The sequence below is a fragment of the Cricetulus griseus genome (genome assembly GCF_003668045.3).
Source record: "Cricetulus griseus strain 17A/GY chromosome 1 unlocalized genomic scaffold, alternate assembly CriGri-PICRH-1.0 chr1_0, whole genome shotgun sequence".
NCBI classification, from domain to species: domain Eukaryota; kingdom Metazoa; phylum Chordata; class Mammalia; order Rodentia; family Cricetidae; genus Cricetulus; species Cricetulus griseus.
The window spans coordinates 261,509,334-261,533,331 of record NW_023276806.1 but is presented as its reverse complement, the minus strand read 5'-3'; the positions used below and the strand labels follow the sequence as shown (position 1 = coordinate 261,533,331).

Genomic DNA, 23,998 nt, shown 5'->3' with positions numbered 1-23,998 from the left:
GACAGAACACACAGTATCTACTGAACACTGTAGGAGGAGAGAATGTAGGAAAGTTCTGTTTAAGAGATGTTGGGTGGAAACTTTCTAGACATTACTCTTTGTGTCCAGAAGGCTGAGGAATACCAATAGGTGGGATGTAACCCAACCCTAGAGGGCTGCAGGAACTGCGGGGACAAAGGTGACGACAACCACAGAGAAGCAGACCAGCGACTTCTTGATACCACAGGGGCCAGGGGCCAGGGACCAGACGATTGACGTCTCCAGACCATTCTGCCACAGGGCAGCAATAGCATCCTTCAACTATGAACAGGCCTTATAGGCAGTGTGGAAGATAGTCTCAGAACTGTGATGAAAACAGACAGAGCTAAGTAGTGAATAATGGCACAGCGCACAGCCACGTGCTTTCTGTACCACTCCACACTCAGGTTTCCCACCTAAAAAAGGAAACTTCTTAACTTGCCTGAGGTGTCTCAGGTGACAGATTTAGTTGAACTTTTGTTTTCTTCTTCTTTTCTCTTTTTTTGAGACAGGGTATTGCTATGTAGTCACGACTGGTCTCATGTGGAACCCTGGAACTCCCTATGTAGACCAGGAAAGATGGCCTCAAACTCACAAGAACTCTATCTCTCTCTGTCTGCTGAGTGCAGGGATTACGGGTGTTTGCCACCATGCCTGGACGGTTTATCAGCAGTTGATGGTCTATAAGTCTTGATTGCTTTGGAACTACCTACAACGCAACCCCTTGCTTGGGGGTTGCTTTAGAGATCATTAGTTTTTGGGAAAGCATAGTAAAAATAATAAAGGTGTACATGCACCATGACCTAGCAAGCCTGTCCCTGGGACCTCAGCTTCAGAAATGGAATCTGGGGTCTGGAGAGATGGCTCAGCCGTAAAGAGTGATTAAGACCCACATGGCAACTCACAACGGTCCGTAACTCCAGTTTCAGGGGATCTGACACCTTTACACCAATACACATAAAATAAAGTTATTTTATTTTAGAAAAAGAAATGGAATCTGGCTTGTACACTAACTAAAAAATTATACAGGGTATTGGCCCACCATAACTAGATGGTAAGACCCTACTGCAGAAGACACCACTCATCGTGGTACAGGGCATAGTGAGACTAATCTCTACTAATTGGCTATGAGGTCTGCTCCACAGACAAGATTTCATTCCTGGTTCTGTACCTGGACAAGAGCCCATGACTAAAAAGATCATATGTTCTGGAGGGAAACCTGTTACTATTTAATAGCTACCACTGCTATGTTAAGTGGTCATGCTTTCAAACTGCCTTCTATTTATGCTTATGCCCATAGATTTGTACTGCTTTCAGCCTTGGTCAGAAAGGCTTCTGACTAAGGATGGCGCACACCCTTAGTCCCAGCACTCAGGAGGCAGAGGCAGGTGGATCTCTGAGTTTGAGGCCAGCCTGGTCTACAGAGTGAGTTCCAGGACAGGCTCTAAAGCTACACAGAGAAACCCTGTCTTGAAAAACCAAACAAAAACCCCTTTGCTCTACCAAAACCTGGATCCATGTAGTGGTCTACACATGTGCCAGGCTTGGCATCATCATGAGGCATATGGAAAGGTATTTGCCTCGAAGAGGAATCACAGAAGTGTGACTCAATATAAGGTAAATGGAAAGATGACAGTGTTAGCATTATGCTTGTAACCTCGGTATGTGGAGATAGAAGGATCAGGAGTTCCAGGTTATCCTAGGCTGCATAGAAACTTCAAGGCCAGCTTGCTCATGAGAGGTCCTATCTCAATAAACCCCAAGCCCAACAACTGCAACAAGAGATCTGCAGAGTTCCGGCTGGGAGATAGGGATGCTCATGCTGGCCTTTAGCATTTCAGGCTTACTTTAAGAAGCTTGCTGCTTTCTGGTGAATGCACTGGGGTTGCCACTGGCCAGGGTGTGCTGAGATGCAGGTAAACTGAGTAAGCCCATCCCTGGACTGGTCACCGTTCCCATGTAGTCAGAGGATACTGACCCCATGGTCATTTACAGTCATGCATAGATGTGCATGGAGCTTAGATTGTCCCCCGACAAGAGAAGAGAAGAGGGTTCAGGGCAGGTGAGTGGCTACGTCTCCTTTAAGCAGAGCAGAAAGTTGAACAGCCGCCAGCATCATCACTCCTTAAAAGCTCCTCAGGGAAGAGGCAGCCCATCTGCTGCAGGCCACCTTGTGCACCCCATTACCCTCACTGGCCATTAGTGAGGAGAAGCGGGGCTCGACTGCACATTCAGATTTCTGTAAATAACACGTGTCTGTTCTCAGCAACTTCCTCGCCCTGAACCCACCGAGGGCTTGCAGCATGCTGCATCACTGACCCTTCACTCTTCACACCGAGCTCTTCTGCTGCTGCTGAGGGCCGGATGCTCAAGTTCACTTCTGCCTCCTGACCGGCCAGCCTCAAGATGCCTGTTTCCAGAATGGTCAAGGGTCAAGGGTCAAGGGTCAGCTGGTGATAAGTCAGTAGTTTGAGAAGCTTCAGGGCCTGCCTCCCCTCTTCCGGCCATGTCAGGAAGTCACCTTGCCCCACTGGGACAGAGCTTCCCAGTGCCAGGGAAGGGGAAAAACGGATGCCACAGCCCAGTGTAATCCTGGATGAGACAAGGCCTTGTGCGGGGCTTCTCAGAGCATTGGGCTTTCTAGAACACACTGTGCTAATCATAGTCTGCCCCACCCCCACCCCACCCCTACCCCAATCCCCACCCCCACACTTGGCATTCCCACCTTGAAAGGCCTACATGGATTTTCACAGCAGGGGAGGAGAAATGCAAAAACTCTCTAGCGGTATTTGGGAACCTCTTACAGAGCCTGAGGGAGGCATGGTCCTAGGGAAGAGTCTGAGATGATGTGAAGGGTTAGTGACACTGGCTGGGGGACAGACCTGGGTCTGCTGCCCCTAGGATGCATTTACCACACAACAGAGACTGAAGCATGGGTCCCAAGGCCCCACCCAAGAACTCAGTCCTGTCGCTGACACTAAAGATCTGCACCCCTGTATCAGATGGCTTTGCCCTGGGATGTCAAGGGCTGGGGCTGGGGCTGGGGGTAGAGGATGGTGTGGGCAAGAGTTACAGAGGGTATGAATAGAATGGTTCACACTCATCTAAACCTAACACCTTAACTGTCATCCAGGTTTATAGCAACACTGACACCCCACCCAGCTGCAGAGGCCACAGCACCCTCTGGGCACAGGCCACCTTCCACCCACATCTGCACAAAAGCTTGCAATCTTCTATGCCTTCCTAGCTTGGCTGTGCTGTGAACCTCCAGCACTTGGCCTGGAAGGTCAGGCACCTCTCCTGGATGTCTGGCCCAGAGTGCTGTTGAAGAGCCAGGGCTACATCTGGAGCAGCCAACTCCCTGAGGGGGAGTTGACCAGTGTGAAGTACCAAGGCTCCCTCCAGTCTCCATCTCTTCCAGACTCCTCAGAGCCATTTCTCCTTGCAGCCTGTCCAAAGAGGATCGGCAGAGGGGTAGATGAGGACAGTTCTGCTAAAACCACTGACATCTGAGGTCTTCTGAGAAGGGACAATAATGGCTTCACACTGCAGGCAAAACTGCTCTCAGCATCCTACAAAATAGCTTTGCAACGAGGCCTTAGGAATGAGGATCACTGTATGAACTATCAAATAGGTAAAATACTTATTGAACTTGATCCCCAGAACCCACATAAAATTAGGGGAAAAAACCCACAAAGTTGTCTTCTGACCCCCACATGTACATGCTGTGGCATGTGTGTCCACATAACACACACACACACACACAATATAATTTGAAAATTAGAAAAATGACTTTGTAGAAAAACTTTACAAGACTTAGAGACAAAGATTTTAGGCTTTTTATATCCCAGAGATTGTGTGTGTGTGTGTGTGTGTGTGTGTGTGTGTGTGTGTGTGTGTGTCTGGCAGTGGTACCTGTCACCTGGGATGGTACCCATTTTATCTGGTATACAGAATTGATATCTATTTAAAGATTTACAAATGAGACTCTGTGCCAAGTGCACACACATGCTGAATTCCAAAGAGTTTATAGTTAAATATTGAGATATTAGAATCTTGAAATTTAAAAAAAAATCTGATTTTTCTCTTCTTTATTCTAGGCCTTAAATAGGTAAAGATAAGTAATAATTGATTTTAAAAAGTGCTAATTGCATAGCTTATGATTCCTAGGCTATCATTCTATATCTCTAAGGATTATACTTTTGTTATAACTAAAGATATAAAGAAGTTATAAATGTGTCCAAACCATCACCTGCTTATCAATAATAAAACAAAAGATATACATGTTTTAAGTTGGTTATAAGAAAAAGTTACTTATAGAATTTTCTAAGATCAAAATCTTCTCTTGATACAAATGTGTGAGTGTTTTGGCTGTATGTGTGTATGTGTACCACTTATGAGCCTAATATCTGCACAGGCTCATAAGCTGGTGAAGGATCCCCTGGAACTGGAGTTACAGATGGTTGTGAGCCACCTTGTGGGTGTTGAGAACTGAACCTGGGTCATCTTCAGGAGCAGCCAATGCTCCCAGTTGCTGAGCCATCTCTCCAGGCTCTCTACACTTCTTTTTGTTGCTCAAATTTGGCAGAGATATTTTTTTACACTGCCTTTCTTCCTATGTGACGTCGGATCAGCAAGGTCGTGTCATCCTCTTGCCACAGATAAGTAATGCCATCAGAGAATAAAACGCAGATCTGAACACCCTATGGAAATCAAGAACCAGAGACCCCAGGATCATGGAGATTCTTGTGCACATTACAATCCCTCCACTAGGTGGAGGTGCTGCTCACTTTTCTGCCTTGATCCCCATTTGTGTTCTGCTCTTGGTCTTAGCAGGCCCAGGAGTGTGTTTCGCTTTTTAAACTCATCCTCTTAGATTCCACATATCAATCAAGTGATAGACAATTAGGAGACAATGTCCCAAAGCACTGGACAAGACGGGAGACTCTGATGGGGGCCTAAGTTTAGAATCTCAAAAGGAAATTGTACCTTGGGAGAGAAGATGGCAGCCCTGGCCCCAAGAGAGACATGTCTCCAGGTTTGGTAATCTGGTCTCATGGCTGTCGATTCATATGCATGCTTTCTAGCTTTTGTTTCATCTTTTCTGAGGTTCTAACATTGCTGCGGGCAAGGCAGAAACAAACTGGGAATTCCATCCTTGAGTTCTGCAAAACTAAATAAATTCACCTTTCCATATATATAAAATGTTGCCTTCTCTCCCTCTGGCCAGCACAACCATGCCATCATCAGGGGCTTGAAAGTAACAGTTTCAAGGCCTGGAAGCATTGTGTGCTCCGCATTGTGTTTCTGGGTTACAACAGATCTTTTTGCTGTTTCCATAGTTCTGCCTCTCCCAAAATATCATAGTTGCGTAGTGTGCAGCCTTTTACACCAGCCTGTCACGGTGCTTCCTTGCCTTCTCAGGGCTTGAAAGCGTGTGTCTTTTCAGTACTAATTCATGTCCTTTCGCCTGAATGCACTGGGTTAGTCACCCATTTGTCTACTGAAGGGCTTGTTGGCCCCTTCAGTTTGGGGCAATTAAAAAATAAAGCTGCTATTGTTACCAGGATCTACCATTTATACTGCTACCCAAAGCCAGAGAGACAGGAACTAATGAGAGGAAGTAAATTTGAGGTCAGTGAGAGGACACAGGGAATGCCTCTCACACTTCCATCTGAGGGGCAGTGCTCAGGTCTCTCCTTCCACTGTGTGGTTTCCAAGGATCAAACTCGGGTCTGAAGTCATCCCCAAATCAGGTCTAGGCTTTCTCCTAGGAGTTTGATACATTTTACACCTAATAACTTCGTGACTGGTTTATGGTTTGTCTAGATTGTTTCCTATGTGTGTGTCCAGTTGCTTCAGCACCATTGGTCAAAGAGACCATCTTCACTCTGTCATGTTGTCTTTGTTCCTCTGTCAGGGATCAACTGATAATTATCAGTTATCAACAGGGCTTTTCCCTTCCACTGATTTACCTTTTCTTTCATGTACAGCACAATGGTGCACCTGTTCACTTGCTTTAACAGGTCACTCCAGCTCTCCTCCTACACAGTGGTCTTCCTTGGAGGACCCCCTCCTCAGATTCTCAGGTGTCCATTTGGAGTGCAGAGGCCCTGGGTGTGAGCACCTGGCAGAAAAGGCACACAGCCCGGTTCCTCCAGGCAGGCAGTCACTCAGCATGCTTCCCTGCTCTATAGCTGCTGGCTGACCACCTTTCCAACTGCTGCTGTTTCTTTCACTGAGACAGGAAGGGACAGGCCAACTCTGGCCCTTTAACCTGTTGTCCAGCTAAAAGCATACATCAGACAAGCTTCCTCATTAAACACCACATCAGGTTCCAAGGCCAGAATGTTCGAAGACCAATCCCTCAATATGACCACATAAATGCCAAAGCCCTTTGGTTTCAGCTGCTCATAGTTGACCTCAGATTTCGGAGGTCACATGGCTGAATCAGCATTATGTGCTTCCCACTAGCTCTGATTACACCTTGACATGGGTTAGGAAAACAGTTGCTTAAGTATTCTGTGGAAAGTTGAAGGCTGCTTTTGCAAAAACAAAACACACATACAAATCTACTTAAGGCTTTACCATCTGATGGGCGACTACCATAGAATAAAAGACACATTGTGTCTATACCCTCTGTTGCTTTAATTCAGTCTCTACTCAGTTTTGCATATAAACTTGTCACTTGTTTTGCCGAAGACTAACACACAATGACAATGAGCTTGGCTGTTGCTGGTTAAAATGAATGTTTCTTCTCTTCTACCATGTACTTTTTAATTTTTTAAAAATTTTTTACTGTAGTCCCTCACCCTTATCTTAAGATGCAGACAAAAACATGAAGCCAGAATGGTTCTGAAGATGATAAAGCCAGCTGTAGCTCAACAGTTCCCAAGAAAAAAATGACTGCATACAACAAGGAAAACATCTTTTGAAACCATGCTCATGGACAATTGCCAAAAACCCTAGTCTACTCCAGATGATCAAGTAACTGCTAGCTGGTCCCTCTGTTAAATGGAATGGCCCCATCACATCTCAGTTCATCGCCCTCTGCTCTCAATCTGAAGCTCTGCCCACCCCATCACTTTTAATACTGCCTGTCCTGTTCAATATGTGGCTTGGTCTCATTTCTATAATTTCTATGTCACAAGGTCCCACTGTGTGCTTATTAGCTTATTTCCAATCCAGATCCCATGCAGTCATGAGTACAAGTTCCACCCTGACCCCAGATGACAAAGTAAGAGTTATTGCCTGGTCGTTATTCTGTCTTGTAGAGAGTTGACCAAGATTGGGGAGCAAAGATTTCAGCCTAATTCCCTTGATTCTTTGGCAGAGGCTCTTCTACTGTCCTTTTTTCCCTCCCAGAGGTAGCCATGGTACAGGGTCTTTTTCATCAAACAATTCCAATGTGCTGAAGTCCTGTGGCTTCAAGAGCCTCATAATCTTCCTGTGATGCAATGCATCTCATACAACTCCCAGGGTCATAGGTACATTTCTGGGCAAAAGCTAACATGGGCTCCCAGGTGATGGCCAGATGAGAGAGCCTGATAAGGGGCTGGGAACACACTGTGGTCTCTCTCAGTTGCTACCAAAGACAGTAAGTGCAAAGCTGAAAACAACAACAACAAAAAAATCAAACCAGCAAAATTCTAATATGGGACTCTGATCATCAACAGGAGCTGGGTCATCATCCTTGTCATTAGACATCAGCTATATCCACAGCTTCAGTGGAAGCACAGGCAGACAGGTAGTTCCAAAGAAATTCCCTTCCCTTCCAGTCCCAGGAGGCAGGCATGTACAGCAAAGCCTCAAACAGACTGCACAACTACTTAGAGAAAGATGAATGGCTAAGTGACAGGGTTGATGGTGCCCTGCCTGGCAGGTGACAACATTCAGCTGACAGCATTTTTGCTCTGTAACGGCTAAATACCAGGAGATCTGACATATGCCAGGAAAAGGCAGCTTTCAACTCTATCCTTTTAATGGTTTTTTGGGAAAAAATTACTGCCCAGGATTACTTAGTTTGAAGTGGTGTTTATAGGAAAAGTTCTAGAATGTATAATACATGGTAAGAAATGTTTTCCCTCTTGCAAAAGGCAAATCCATGTCTGGAATGGATTCCCTATCTCACTGGGACACCCAGGCATCCACATTAAGCTGATTAGTTCAGGGTAAGAACTAACAAAAACAAAACTCATTTTGAGGCTACCCTCATCTGACTTTGCCTAAAAACATCCCATCTCTACATAAGCCCCTGCGCTCTCATTCTCTCGTGTAGCTTCTCCGTTTTGTTTTTGCTGGGGAGAAACTCATGTCCTACACTTGAAGGAGCTGATGGAGAGAGAGCTGGAGGGACAGGATGTACTCACTGCAGAGGTCTCTGGCACTTTAAGGAGATGATGGAGCTGGAGCTGAAGGGACAGGATACACACAGCAGAGGGTCTCTGGCCTTAGAAGACACTGGGCTGCAGCTCAGCAGACACTCAGCAATGACCTGATGGCTCAGAGTGCACTTCCCGGTAGTTAGAGCAACAAGATTCACTGGAAATCTACCTGTGGGGTGACTACTTTGCAAACAACCTGGTTACAGATCTTATCTCCCCCACCCACACTGGGGAGGTCCTGGGCAGGCTCAGGAGGGGCTCACAGGCAGGGACTTTGGTCTTGTTCATTATCCCTTATCTACGGTTGTAGCCACTCAGCATCGTCCCAGCCTTCCTTCCTGTACAGCTCTGCTCCGGCTCAGGCACTCTCTCCTTGTGCTCTTCCCACTTCCTGACACTTCACCCCAGGTCTCCAGCTTTTGGACCACTGCTCTGGCTCTTACTTAGGCAACAGCTCCAGACATGTGTTAGGTATGAGTGACTGAGGTCTACTGAGATCTGACTTAGGAGGCATGTCACCCTACTCCACCTTCCACTTCTGCCTCCACTAAGCAGATCAAGCTCTTGGCCCTTCACAAAGTTCTGCCTGGAATATAGAATGTTCTTTTTCTTCTCAAAGTTGTGATCATACTAATTTCTCCACTATAAAACAATTTCTTATGAATGAAAACGAATTTGTTCTGGCCAAAGGCTTTGTTAATGCTATCCTGGAATTATGTTATTTTCACACACCAGTTTTTCAAAAACACATGTAAGGTGGTAACTTACTATCATTAACCCAGTACCTCCAATGGGCTGATCAGGGCTTTTCCAACCTACATCCAAGGACCAAGATGTCCCTGTTCCATTGTGGCATGGTTTAGCCTCAGTTATATTCTAGTTTTGGTACTGTGGGTATGTTAAAAATACTGAATAAATTAAAAAAATCATAGCGACAATTTTTTTATTTTTATTTACTTTGTTTTTACTTTTTATTTTTTACATTCCAATCCCAGGTCCCCCTCCCTTCTCCCCTCCCACTCTCCCACTTCCACCTCCACCTCCCATCTGCTCCTTTGAGAAGGTAAGGCCTCCCCTAGGAATTCTACTAAGTCTGTCCCATCATCTCATTGAGGCAGGACCAAGGTACCTTTCTACCCACACACTCCTGTGTCTAGGCTGAGCAAGGTATCTCTCCATATAGAATGGGCTCCACTAAGGCAGTTTGTGTATTAAGAATTAGATCTTGAACCCACTGCTAGTGGCCTCATATATTGTCTCAGCCATACCACTGTCACCCATATTAAGGGAGTCTAATTCAGTCTTATGCAGATTCCCCACTTGTCAGATCTGAGTTGGGGATCTCTCACTAGTTCCGGTCAGCTGATTCTGTGGGTTTCCCCATCATGGTCTTGGCTCCTTTGTTCATATTATCACTCCTCCCTCACTTCAATTGTACTCCAGGAGCTTGGTCCATTGGTTAGTTGTGGATTTCTGCATCTGCTTCCATCTGTTTTTCTAAGAGGTTTCTAGCTTCTCTGGGGTTGTGGATTGTAGGCTGAGTATCTTTTGCTTTATGCCTGGTATGCACTTATGAGTGAGTACATACTATAATTGTCTTTCTGGTTTTGGGTTACTTCATTCAGGATTTTTTTTCTAGTTCTGTCCATTTGTCTGCGAATTTTAGGATGTCATTGTTTCTTACCACTGAGTAATACTCCATTGTGTAAATATACCACATTTTCTTTATCCATTCTTCAGTTGAGGGGCATCTAGATTGTTTCTAAGATGTGACTATTACGAATAATGTTGCTATGAACACAGTTAAGCAAATGTCCTTGTGGTGTGAGTGTGCCTCCTTTGGGTATATATAGCCAATAATGGTATTGTAGGGTCTTGAGGTAGGTTGATCCCTAATTTTCTGAGAAATCGCCATACTGATTTCCACAGTGGCTGTGCAAGTTTGCACTCACACCAGCAATGGAGGAGTGTTCCCCTTACTCCACATCCTCTCCAGCATAAGCTGTTATTGGTGTTTTTGATCTTAGCCATTCTGATGGATGTAAGATGGAATCTCAGAGTGGTTTTTATTTGCATTTCCCTGATGACTAAGGATGTTGAGCATTTCCTTAAGTATCTTTCTGCCATTTGAGATTGTTCTGTTGAGAATTATGTTTAGATCTGCACCCCATTTTTAATTGGATTATTTGGTAGTTTGATGTCTAGTTTCTTGAGTTCTTTGTATATTTTGGAGATCAGCCCTCTGTCAGATGTGGGGTTGGTGAAGATCTTTTCCCATTCTGTAGGAAGCTGTTTTGTCTTGTCGACCATGTTCTTCATAGCAACAATCTTGACTGTACTCTATTCTGAATTCCTAAGTAATATCCCCCAAATCCAGTGGTTTAAAAATTTAAAAGTTGTGAGAATGGTTTTAATGCTTCATCAGCTGTCAAGTCAATGAGTTTTTTTTTTTAATTTTTATTCAAGTATTTTAAAGCAAAGGATTAGAAACCACTTGGCTTGCAGAAGAATCTGTCATCCTGTCATCTTTAGTCATGGTGTTTATGACACAACTTGTCAAGGGGCTGCCATTTATCTGTGATTCTTTGTCACCTTGTTAAACCTAATATATTCAGGAGGGGTCTGGGACAATGAGATGCAAATTTCAGTGCTCCCTCAATTTAATATTGATAACATACTTTCCCGGCATCGACATTTTAAATGTACTTTCTGTACAGTTGCAGAGTTAGCACATTCTATTTATGGCAAATGTCCTCCGTGTAACCTAATCCTTCTTGTCACATCAGTGAACCAAGTTAGACCTACTTTCTGTCAGAAAAAAACTGACCTACTTTTCCAATAGAAACAAAAGTGCTAGCAAGCTTTTCCAGGGACACTGAAAAAGAAAACCATGAGAAATGAGTTCTAGTAGACTGCCTGGAAGAGAAATGACTGGAGACAATCAAGTCAGGATTTTAAATATGTAGGCCTAATACAGTTACTTGACTAATTTTATATTGAAAGAAAATGAGTCACAACCTCACGAAACATGTAGATGAATGTTCAGATTATGCTTGTTTGCTTGCACAGATGCTCTCTCTCTTTCTCTCCCTCCCTCCCTCCCTCCCTCCCTCCCTCCTTCCCTCTCTCCCTAGCTCCCTCCCTCCTCCACAAGGAACTCAGGGTCTCTCCCATATGAGGCAAGCACTTTGACTAACTGTATCACATCCTTCTCTTATTTGTTAGAATCATCCTCAAACGATTCTTCATAGTTAACAAAAAAGAAAGGTTAATGTCAGAATACAGTCCAAGTTCAGTGAGGGGCTTCTGAATGCTTGTGAGAAAGTTCCAAGAAACAAGACAGTCTTGTGACCATTTCCTCAGAAACATGGAATTGTTCTTGGAATGTGTGTTCCTGCTTCTCCCAGGTATAGCAGATAGAAGTAAGTTTACTTCAGATTATTTAATACAACTGGCTATGTTACTTCTTTATATGCCTCTAGAGAAAAACAGGTTTTTGCCACATGCAGTTTGTCTCTGTGGTTCTATACAGCTGGAATTCATGAGAACTTTGCTTAGGGGCCCTTCTTAATGCCCAGAGTATAAACTTAAGCCTGAACAGGGTTGGCTATTTCATGAGACTTTAGTCCACCTCATTCTTAGGATCCATTCTTCTAGGTTGAACCACTGCTGAAGTGGTAAACAGGTTGCTAAAAAGCTAAGCTGGGTAGCTGTGACATCAGAACGTATGTCTGCAATACTTTAAAGAACATTCAGTTCATTCACAGAAAATAAAAGACACAGGCAGAGAAGCAAACTGCCTCTGACCCTGGAGAGGAGGACATGAAAGTAGTAGAGGCAGCTGGCATTTCCTAGGTCACACAGGTTAACAGTTGTTTGCCTCTATTTTTGGCTTCCCGGCTTTCAGTCTGAGATAAACAATCAAAGGCAAATGTGTCACTGAATTGGTTTTACTACCAGTTCCAAAACAGAAAAGCAGGCCATGTCTCTAATCGTGCTGCTTTTAAAAGATATATGTGCTGCTTTTAAGAGATATATGTGCTGCTTTTAAAAGATATATGGTGCATAGGACTCTTTGAAACACCTTTATGTTGATTTTTATATTTAATTGTAGAAATATTTTGTTGTTGTTTTTCGAGACAGAGTTTCTCTGTGTTGCTTTGGAGCCTGTCCTGGCACTCACTCTGTAGACTACGCTGGCTTCAAACTCACAGAGATCTGCCTGCCTCTGCCTCCAGTGGCGTGCACCACCAATGTTTGGCTTAATTGTAGAAATATTAACCAAATAGGTGTTTTCAACAGGAAACTCAAATCAAAGCCATTCCAAGCTCCATAGACATAGTCCCTTCCTTGCAGACTAATCCACATGTTCCCTTACACAAAATACACTCACACTCCCTCAAGACCACACTTTCTACAGTCTCATGGCCAACTCTCCCTGAATCATGAACATCCTTCCTTCCACAGTACCCTGTACACTGGGCAGAGCCAAAAGCTCTCCAGGAAGACAGAGAAGCCAGGTGCAAGGAACCAAGGGAGTCTCCAGGTGGATAGATGCACTGAGCTCTTGGTGCAATGGACAGAGGACACACTCAAGACCCACAGCTGTCAGGTGGCAGCTATCCATGCCTTTCAATACAATCAGGAGATTTTGACTCTAGACTTGTCAATGGAGCAAGGACAAAAGTGAAAAGGAAAGTCTCCACAAGAAGTCATAGTGAAACGTCTTAGTCTTTATTGAGAACATCTCAGTCCTTTGTCTACATGTGACAACATCTCATGCTCAGTTCCGGCTGGGCTCGGTGTGAGAGGAAGCTCATGCAGGCTGTAACATGTGGTATATACATAAATATACATACAGAGAGAACACTGAGGATTGTATCTTAGCAACATGTTTCTTCGCTGAATTACATTCATGTAAAGTTTCCAAATTCTAAAATCAAATGAGAAGTATATAACTCGAAGCCTGGAAAAGCAAGCAGCTTTTAGGGGCTTATCCCATTAACATTCCACAAACTGTGCTTTTTTAACCTACTGTGTTCCATTCAGAAGAATGGCCCATCAGTTCCTTATGTACCATCAGCTCCTGCTGTGGCTACAATTAGTGCTTCTGAGGTTGGGCACTTGTCATTCAAACAGCAAACACAAAGTACAGGCACTACCACAGAGACATGAAAATTTCCCCAGGAACTGGAAGAAAAGGGCACTGAGGAGCCAGTCATGATCGGTCAGACCTATGTGACTAATTGGTCCCTGGCAGGTCAGAGGCTTCCCAAACCCCATTCCCTAATGTCACATGAACTCAGCAGCGCCTGTGTGGGGCAGTTCACAGCTGCAGATCGGGTGTAACCACCTCTTCAGCCTTGAGGAGACTGTCACATGATAGATATGCCAAGAGACAATGACTCATACAAGCTGTACACTGAACACATACACTCTGCCCTTCCCATGATGTAGTCTGGGGCTGACACTATGAAGAAATCTTCGGAGAGGTTCCCTAATTTTGAGAACTTACAGATGTGAATTTCAGCTCATTTTCTTTCTCTTTCTGGATCAAAGTTATGACTGGACAAAGCTGACATTTCTAGAGTAAAGTATTTTGGAAGTGACTAGCTGCTCCTGCATCGTGTGTGTTTACTCTTAGTACGGGGTGATATGCAGCTCACCCCACATTCCTGACCCCCTGGTGGCTGCCCACCCTTGGTGCACCTGTCTGAAACTAAAGGGGAGACATAGGTTTAAAAAACAAGCAGCAACTACAGCCTGGAGATAAGATGAGCTGGGGGATAAAATAAAGAGAGAGCAATGCCTTATGAGATGGTGGCTTGCACACTTATTCTTAATTATTTTTTAAAAAAACATCAAAATAGGAAGAATGGTCAAAGACTCAGATTCAGATTCAGAGTTGTAGTTCTTTGGTATCCCTCGCTGGGAGAGGTGCTTCCTCCTGATACAATTAATGGATCAGGGTAAATGTTATAGACACCACGCCCACCCTGCCTAGATCTCAGTGGAGAGCCCCAGCTCTACACAAACATGCTAGCCTACCTGAGACTCCCTCGAGATAACGACCTCCTAGTGTATAGCTACAGCTCTGTCAGAGCTGGGCCTGAATAGTCCCGAGGGACACTGCTTTGTGGAATGAATACTTCAGGTTTAGCAAAGTCTGCAGCACCAAGAAACTCCTGACCTTTATACCTGCTGAAGTATCCAACACATTTCCATCATGTTCTTGGTGTATCAAGCTTTCTGCTCAGAGTGTGATGTCTAGGTCCTGAACATGAACTACCATCATGGTGTCACCCACGGTAATCTTCAGGAAGGGGTGCAAAGAGCTTAGTGTCTTGAATTAACATTTCTGTTTCCTTTCTCTCTGGTCACACCTGGGCTGTTTGAGCTGCCATAGCCTGGGAGCAGAAGAGGGTGATGCATGTGCCATGCTGCCTCCTCCCCACAGGGTGCCCTCTGGGCTGTCTTCCTCCCTCCTTCCAGGATCTAAGTCAAGTCTAGGACAGGCCCCTGTGATTTTAGGCATTCTATATGCTGTAACACTGGCTTCCCGGTTGGGCACCTTTGCTATGTGACATGGAAAGCCAGATGTAATGCATGGTTTTTAGTATATATGGAATATACTTTTGTTACACTTTGTAACCAAAACTTACTTAAAAACAAGCAGGGAAACTCAACTAAGCCCATTCCCCATCTCCACTAGGAAAAATACAATTTAAAAACAAGAGTAAGAACACACCAACATGGTGTTTTCCTTTTTGGAGAGTGCAGGAGGCTGTGGGGAAGGTGGTGATAACATGACACTATGAGACCCTTTCTCTAAGGAACCCCATTGCATTCTACCCAAACAAGGCCCTGCCACGGCACACAGGGCTCTGTGGTCCTGACTGGGAGAGCTCGCCCTTGTCAGGAGGGCAGGTGGCGAGTTGGAGATGTCTGTGGTAACACAGTCACTAGGGAGTTCTGGTAGGACCTTCATGCCATGAGGATCAAGCCCCACAGGATGAGAGCCACGTGAGATACCCACAAGGACACAGACAGGACTCCTGAGATGGGGATACGAGGAGGACTCATGTAAGCAACAACACACAGCCTCTTGAGGTCTGCTGGGAATCTGGTGGAACTGACAGTGGCTATGCTTTTGTTCTGTTTTTTCTCAGTGTGTCAATGACACAAACACCTGGTTGAACAGCGCAGAGCCATACAGCTGCCAGTGCTCTAGACATAGCTGTAGTGGGTGTGTGCTGTGGGATGAGTCTGCACCTTCTCTGCTCATGGCCCTGAGGCTCTTCAGAGCAACCTGCTAGACCAGGCTGGCACATTGAGCTGACAGCCACAGCCCCTCCTCCCTCTACTCCTCCCTAATCCTGAGTGGAAGCAACAAGGCACCTGGGGCAAGTCTGAGCACAGGAGGTCCAGGTGGTCCACTCCAGGGCCCTGAGGGCCACCCTGTGCCTAAAGGGTGCTGAGAAGCATCTTGGGGCTTAGCCACAAGAAGCCAATAGCACCCAGGCCTGCCTGTCGAGACACCAATGTCCGGTCTGCAGCGTTCTGGCCTCACACTGTCTCACCAGCTTCAACCTGAATGTTTTATTTTTCAAACATGTGTCTGATAAAGCTGGAAGGAGTAACTTAATAATATGCCTTTCCTGGCATGCTCCAAGAATGGTACCTGCTTAAATAACTCTTTCCATCCCATGAAGCTTTCTGAGTAGTCAGTGGTTCCGACCTACCAGATCCCAAGGAAGGAGCAGAGGGAAGGCTGTGTGCTCTGTGTGCATAGCAGCCATATTTTACTCTTCTAGACCACAAAACCTACATGGTTAAAACCCCCAAATGACGACCAGCCAGCACAGGCTATGGACATATTTGATCTTCACTTATTTAGAAGCAAATCGAGTTCTCCATGATCTGAGCCTAACCAGGGGCATGGACGTTTCTAGAGGCAGGCAAGGCAGCAGATCCTAGGTCATGACTCTGCAGGACACAGCATCCCTGCTGCAGGGCCAGTGTGTGCCAGGGTCACACCATATCATGCTGGGGTCACCCAGGAGGGCTGTTAAAACCTACTGTGAGGACCTAACTGTGAAGGACCTGTGGAGAGGAGTGGCCACGAGTAGCTGGGCATGTGGTGGTTATCTTCCTACCTCCATATTCTCGCGCTCTTCCACATTGAAACGCCCTTTTTTTTTTTAATTTTGCAATTAAAATAATGTGGCAGAAAAGTGACCTGACATAATTACTTCTTATTTTATAAATCTCATTCCTAGCTCTGAATAAATTATTTATTCAAGAATCTCACACAAAGTAATTTCTATTTTCCTACCCTTAGGAAGCCCTACTCAGTAGAACTCAATGTCTAATGTAAACGGAGATATAAAGCGGTCACTGGGTAGCTCAAGAGGGGAAATGTGTGGCAAGGGGTGGTGATGGGCCCCTATGCCCCCCATGCACCCCCACTGTGCACCTGGTCCCCATTCACATGTGAGGTGCCCCGCACCCTACATCCCCATGCTGCCCTGTTGGGGTGAGAGCTGCTGGGGATGGTGCTTGATGTCCAGTGGTCCCCCCAGACTCCCCATGCCCTCTCCAAGGTGCACACCTGTCCCAGTTCAGATGCAAGGCTCTGGGGCGCAACTCGGCACTGCAGCCTCGCACTCTGTGCTTGGCACCCGCCTGGCTCAGGGAGTGAGAGAGAACTGGTCCTGCTCTGTGGGCTTCTCCACCCAGGCGCCCAGCCCCGCCTTGATGAAGGCAGTGAACAGACGTGCCTTGGCAGCCTGGTACTCCTTCGCTGCCAGCTTGGACTCGTGGTATGTAGTGGGCTTAGTGATCTTGGTGCGCAGCAGGTGGGGGGGAACCTGTAGAAGGATACATGCACATGTAAAGCAACTACTAGTACAGCAACAGAAGAGAGAGAAACCGAGGGCAATGCTAAAAAAATGATGCTCAGGACTGTGTTGGTTTGTGAAAAAGCAAACAGAAGAAGGTGCTCTCCTAGATGGAAGAGTACCCACAAGAGGCCAGCCTAACTCTCAGTTCCGTCTCTAAGCAGTAGCTTGTAGATCAGACAGATGGATGTAGACCTGTGCTTCTGGCAAATCCCAGGGCCAAAGTTCCACCTGTCCCCTGTGACTATTAAAAAGAGCATTTGGGTTATGCATGCTTTGCCACATGGCAGAGACTGGAGGTGTCCTGCAAAGCCCTTGGGTTATCATAATAGCATTTGTCTTTCCCCATGAGCACAGGGGAGTTTGAGCCCCACACTATTGCTCTAAGCTGATTTGATAATAAGAAAACACCGTAATCACTGACTTAAACAAGAACATACGTTATCCTGCCTTATTATCTGAAGTTTTACTTGGGGAAAAGGACTCTGCAGCTAAATTAAGTTTCTGACCCTTGATGAAGGGAACAGAAGCCAGCATGGCAGTGCTCATTGACTGCCCTTCCTTTTCATGATTCCCGGCACAATGGCTAAGACTCTACAGGAGTGAGGGAGGAAGCTGTCTTTGAGGCAGCTCTCAGGCTTGTGGAACCAGGCCATATGTTTCAGCTAACAACAATCTGAAGAAATAAGAGTTTTCAAATGATCTTGTTAGAAGGTTGCAATGATGGCATGATGATGAAAACCAGGAGGGATGGAAGGAATGGAGACGGATACGCTGGGGGAGGTAGGCCGACACCCAGTGAGGGTGCCTCAGTACCTTGCCGTGTACACGCATCCAGCGACAGTACAACGCGTGCTTACACAGGCGGGACGGGCGGCCTAACTCATCCTTCCCTGTTGTGGCATTGATGATCTCTATGGCAGAGTCGCCCACTGTCCAGTTGACACTGAAGTTTGGTGCCTTCCCTGGCTGCCGTGCCTCTGCATTGCTGATGCCTGGAATACAGCAGACACAGAAGTGACATGAAGCCCTTGTTTCCCACCAGGAAGAAGGAAGTGGACAGCACAGCACACAGTTCAGAGCTGAGGATGTCCATTATACCAGGACAAAGCATACCACTGCCACAAGGAGGAGGCTAAGCCTCCCAGTGTCAGCTGTCTCTTGGTGGCCCAGGAAAAACAGGTCTAAGAAGTCAGAACTGATACATAAATATATATTTGTCTGTGAGGGGCAAGACTATAGAATCTGACAGATCCCTGAATCCACAGGATTTCCTACCAAGCATGTCTTAGCTCTCCCTGGGGACCAACTGAGCTAGAAACCTAGCAAAGGACAGATGGGCAAGCTCAGGTTCTACAAAGTGAAACCCATGAGGCTGCTCAAATGCAGTAGCATGTAGCCTTGCCACTGAATGCCATGTACCAGGCCCCTCAGTTTCACAGCACAGCGCTCCAGGTACACATGGAAACCTAGGACTCAGCAGGTAAGCACAGGCGCATTCTCATACTTAATTATTTCATGATAGCCAACCACGGGCTTGCTTTGAAGAGTGAAAGGTTTTAGAAAGATATCTGGCCGGACGGTGGTGATGCACACCTTTATTCCCAGCATTTGGGAGACAGAGGCAGGAAGACCTCTGTGAGTACATGGCCAGCCTGCTCTAGAGTGAGTGTCAGGGCAGCCCGGGGTTACATGGAGAAACCTGTCTTGAAAAACCAAAAAAAAAAAAAGCATTTAAACTTTATGCTGTGCCTTTAAGATACAGGATATATGGCTGCCGTGACCCTCTGAAAGTCAGAGTTCCTAGGAGAGAGTGGCACAGGGACAGAAATGTAGAAGTAATCTGAAGAGAGTATCCGAGAGCAGAAGACTCCACAGCATGCTTGTTATTCAAGACTAAAGACTTCTGAGAGGACTGGAGGAAAGACACCTAGCAAGCATGTACAAGACAGAGACAAAGCCCTGGACCTAACTTCTAGAGAGGAACCAGTGTCTGGGAGAAAAGTATCCATGATGGACTTAATCACAGAATTCAAAGTGCAGAAGAAAATACTAGTGAATCATGAGACTTGATGACAGAAGCTACTCAGAGTGAAACACACACACACACACACACACACACACACACGCGTGCGCGCGCGCGTGCACACGCACATACACACATTCACATACACACACACACTCACACACACACACTCACACGCACACATACACACACACACACACACACACACACACACACACACACACACACACACACACACACGGTGTGGGGGGGCCTATGGTGGTAACATGAAAGAACCAAATGTATGTTAACTAGAATTCCTGAAAGAGATGGGGAACAGAAAAAAAAATACATGAAGAAACATGAATAAAATCTTTCCACATTCTGTGAAAACAACCAACTACAGAACAAACCCCAAGCAAAAGAAATATGAAGAAAGTACATCAAAGCATGTCACAATAAACTGCTCAACATCAGCAGAGAGTGAAAAATCTTAAGCACAGTCAGAGAAGACAAACCGAGGAGCCAAGACGGGCTGGACAATGCAGATAAGAAGACAGGGCAATGGCCTTAGAGTTCTAAAAAAGCATAAAGCCCCTACCATCCCAGAAAGATACACTAGCTCAGCAAAATCTGTTTTTAAAGATGAAAGCAAAATACACTTTCAGACACACTGACGCTGAATAGTTAATTCATCTTCAGAAGACTCTTAAAAGGAATGTAAGAGAGTTCTCAGTCAAAGGGGAAGATGACAGCAAGTGGAATCCAGACCCACATAAAGGAGAACAGGGAAAGGGGAGGGAGGAGGGAAGGAGGGAAAGGGGGGAACCCTTTATCATTTAAATACCTTTAAAAGATAACAGAATTTTGAAATGAAAATAATAATGTGGGACTTTTAGCACATAAAAAAATTAAAATGTGATAATACCACAAAGTCTGGGAGAAGAGAAATGGGAGCATCTATTGTAAGAGTCAGGGAGATGACCGGGTGGTGGTGGTGCATGCCTTTAATCTCAGCACTTGGGAGGCAGGTCTCAGTGGGTTTGAAGTCAGCCTGGTCTACAAAGTAAGTTCCAGGATAGCCAGAACTGTTACACAGAGAAACCCTGACTCGAAAAACAAAAACAAAACAAAAAAAGAGTTAGGGGGATATCTCTGTGTGTGGTACATTAAGGATGACTAAGGGCAGGTGGGATGTTGGGGGGAGGGGAGGGAGAGGGAGAAGGGATTGACATCTGAAGCAGGCTTGTTCCTAATTTGAACCAATAAAATAAAATAAAAAATAAAAAAAATAAGTATACAAAACAAAAGTAACAGCTAGAACATAAAAGGAAGCTAAAATATAATCGTCAAACACAATATTATGGTAAGAGAAAAATGGAAAGGGGCAACAAAGAACATTTGGATCAAATAAAAAATTAGTAGCAATAATGACAGTTAATAATAATCATAATAAAAGAAAATGGCTAAAACACCTCATTGAAAACGAAGAGATTATTGTGTTTAAAATAAAAAGACATTTAAAAGATATATATACTATCACTAATCAGAGGAAAGCTGAGGTCATGAAACAGATGGCAGAACCAAGGACATTTCCAGAGATAAAGGTCATCTACAATGATAAAGGAGACTGATTTATTAAGAGAAATCAACAATCCTAGACTTTTCTGCATTAATCACAAAGCTGAGAAAAATACATTAAGTAAACACTTAAATTAGGAGAAACAGACAATATACAATTCTAGTGAAGAGAGAGTAAATATCCTCTCATGAACTGACAGGTAGAGTAGATCAGTAAGGACATGAAAGATATGACAAAGTCAGTCAACTTGATGAAACTGACATTTATAGATCCATTTACCTAAAACCAACTGATATGCATTCTTTTCTGGTTCTCACCAAACATTTATAAAGACAAATTTTTTAAAAATATAGTTATGTGCCAGGTGATGGTAATGCATGCCTTTAATCTCAGCACTTGGAAGTCAAAGGTAGGCAGATCTCTATGAGTTCAAAGCCAGCCTAGTCTATAGGCAGCCTAGGATAGCCAGGGCTACACACAGAAACCCTGTCTGAAATACATATGTTATACATGTGTACAGAACAGAACAGACATGTGACAAAAGGTTCCTCTTCTTCTACCATGTGCATCCAGGGGATTAAACACAGGTTATCGGGCTGACAGCAAGTGTCTTTAACCAGTGAGCAATCTCTCCAGTCCAATACAGAACATTACTACATTGCAAAAGAGGCCTTAATAAATTTAAAAGGACCAAGATTATAAAATGAAAGTCCATTTGAAATAGGTTACATAAACAGTTTTGCAAACCTCTCTAATATTAAACAGCACACTTGGAAATAACCTGAAGACAAGGAGTTTTGAAATAACTGAAAATGAAAACACAACGTAATGATACTTATAAGTGCTGTAAAAGACAATGACCTCTGCTAGCATCTTGAACTAGAGAAAGAGCAAATAACACACTGGGTGCACAGAAAAATGAAAATAATGAAGAAACAAGTAATTAAAATATAAAACAGAAAATAATAGGAGAAAATCAATGAAAGCAGAAATTGTTGTTTTAGAAATGATCAAAAGAATTGATATTGCTAGCTAGACTGACTGGAAAAAGACAACGTAAACCACTGTCTCAGGGTTTCTATTGCTGTGATGGAACACCATGACCAAAGCAACTTGGAGAGAGCAAGAGTTTATTTGGCTTACACTTCCACATCACTATTCATCATTGAAGGAAGTCAGGATAGGAACTCAAATAGAGCAGGAGCCTGCAGGTAGGAACTGATGTAGAGGTCATGGAGGAGTGTTGCTTACTAGTTTGCCCCTCATGGCTTACTCAGCCTACTTTCTTATAGAACCGAGGACCACCTGTCCAGGGATGGCTCACCCACCATGGGCTGGACCCTCCCCCATCAATCACTAATTAAGAAAATGCCCTTCAGGCTAGCCTACAGCCCTATTTTATAGAGGTATTTTCTTAATTGAAACTCCCTCCTCCCTGATGACTCTAGCTTGTGTCAAGTTGACATAAAACTAGCCAGTATAACCACCAATACTAGGATGGGACACAGTGCCACTAGAGATGCCACAGAAATTAAAACAGTAAGAAGAATATCAGGATACATTTACACCCACATTTCACAAATCAGATGAGATACACAAATTTCTTGAAGATACAAACCACCAAGCTTACTCAAAGACAAAGAGTGAAGAAGTAACAGAAAATTTGTAATTTCATGTGGCTAGAGAAATGGTTCAGTGGTTGGGAGTACTGGCTGCTCTTCCAAAGGATCTGGGTTTAATTCCCAGCACCCACATGGCAGCTCACAACTGTCTGTAACTTCAGTTCAGGGGATCCAACACCTTCACACAGACATTCATGCAGGCAAAACACCAATGTACATAAAATAAAAAAATAAATAAATCATTAATTTGTAATTTACTCACAAAGAAACCTCCATAGAATGGCTGTACTGTAAGTTCAACCAAACATTTAAGGAACCATTAATATAAACCCTAAAAAACTCTTTGAGAAAAAAATTGGGAGAGAGCTACATCTCAACTCATTTTATGACTGAGAAAGATAGTAAAAGAAAACTATGGCCAGGCAGTTGTGGCACACACCTTTAATCACAGCACTTGGGAGGCAGAGGCAGGAGTATCTCTGTGAGTTTGAGGCCAGCTTGGTCTACAGAGTGAGTTCCAGGACAGCCAAGGCTACACAGAGAAACCCTGTCTCAAAACAAAGAAAAGAAAAGGAGGAAGGAAGGAAGGAAGGAAGGAAGGAAGGAAGGAAGGAAGGAAGGAAGGAAGGAAGAGAAAACTACAGCAGTCTTACAGCTCCATGTGATAATGTATCCCAACGTGGTAAAGTAATCCCAGTACTAAGGAGGCTGAGGCTGGAGGATCAAGAGTTCTAGGTCGGGCTGAGCTAAACATAGTAAGATGTTTCAAGAAAATAAGGCTGTGGGGAGACAGAAAAGCAAAGGAGAGGTGCCCTTGCCGCTTTCTAGAACTTTTTGAAACATGGAGTTTCATCATCTACATGGCTACCCATGAGAAAGAGACGCTAGACATCATGAGAAGGAACGTATCACAGGCGTTACCGTGTACAACTGCTTCAGTGCTACCCAGCAGCTGTCAGCACTGCTGTGCATAAACAAGGTGCAGGCAGGGTTCTTGCCAAGAAGTATGTGTGCTGAGCCTACCCAGCATTTTAACAGCTAAGACAGCTTCCTGGCATGTGTGAAGGAAAATGTTCAAGACTTCAGCCTTGCTGTACAACTCAGCATTTTGGGCTACTGACTAAGTCACATCACTTCCTCTGAGAACAACACCCCTGTCAGTTTCTCACGTGGATCCTTGTTTCTGATTCATTTTAGGATCTGCAACTGCTTCTTCCTGGGTTTGCTATTGAGCTATCCAACTGCTGAATACAAAATGTCAAAACAGTTCCTTTTCTGAAGGGAGGAGGAATGAAATGTTCACTTTGAGATTTGTGGGAATCTCTGGCCATAATGAAAATTGGATTGTTTCTATACAAATGGCTATTTGGATTGTATCATCTTCTTTTTCAACTGCATTACTTCTGTGTGACAAAGCCAGAATGAAGGACCACTGCTGAGTGAATCCTATGCACTAGAGCTGCAACACTCTGCATTAAAGCTAAATG

General features: G+C 44.5%; 1 protein-coding gene across 6 annotated transcripts in view; it reads right to left on the bottom strand.

The window, feature by feature from the left end:
• Positions 1-13,114: 13,114 nt before the first annotated feature.
• Positions 13,115-23,998, bottom strand: part of Adarb1 (adenosine deaminase RNA specific B1) — a 124,632-nt gene continuing 113,748 nt past the window's right edge. For all 6 annotated transcript variants that reach the window (XM_027394293.2, XM_027394297.2, XM_035450983.1 and 3 more), the window contains 2 exons: positions 18,119-18,297; positions 13,115-17,272 (listed from right to left, as the gene is read on the bottom strand). In XM_027394293.2, the coding sequence (XP_027250094.1) occupies positions 17,093-17,272; positions 18,119-18,297 (359 nt within the window). In that variant the 3' untranslated portion in view covers positions 13,115-17,092. The remainder of the gene's footprint in view (positions 17,273-18,118; positions 18,298-23,998) is intronic.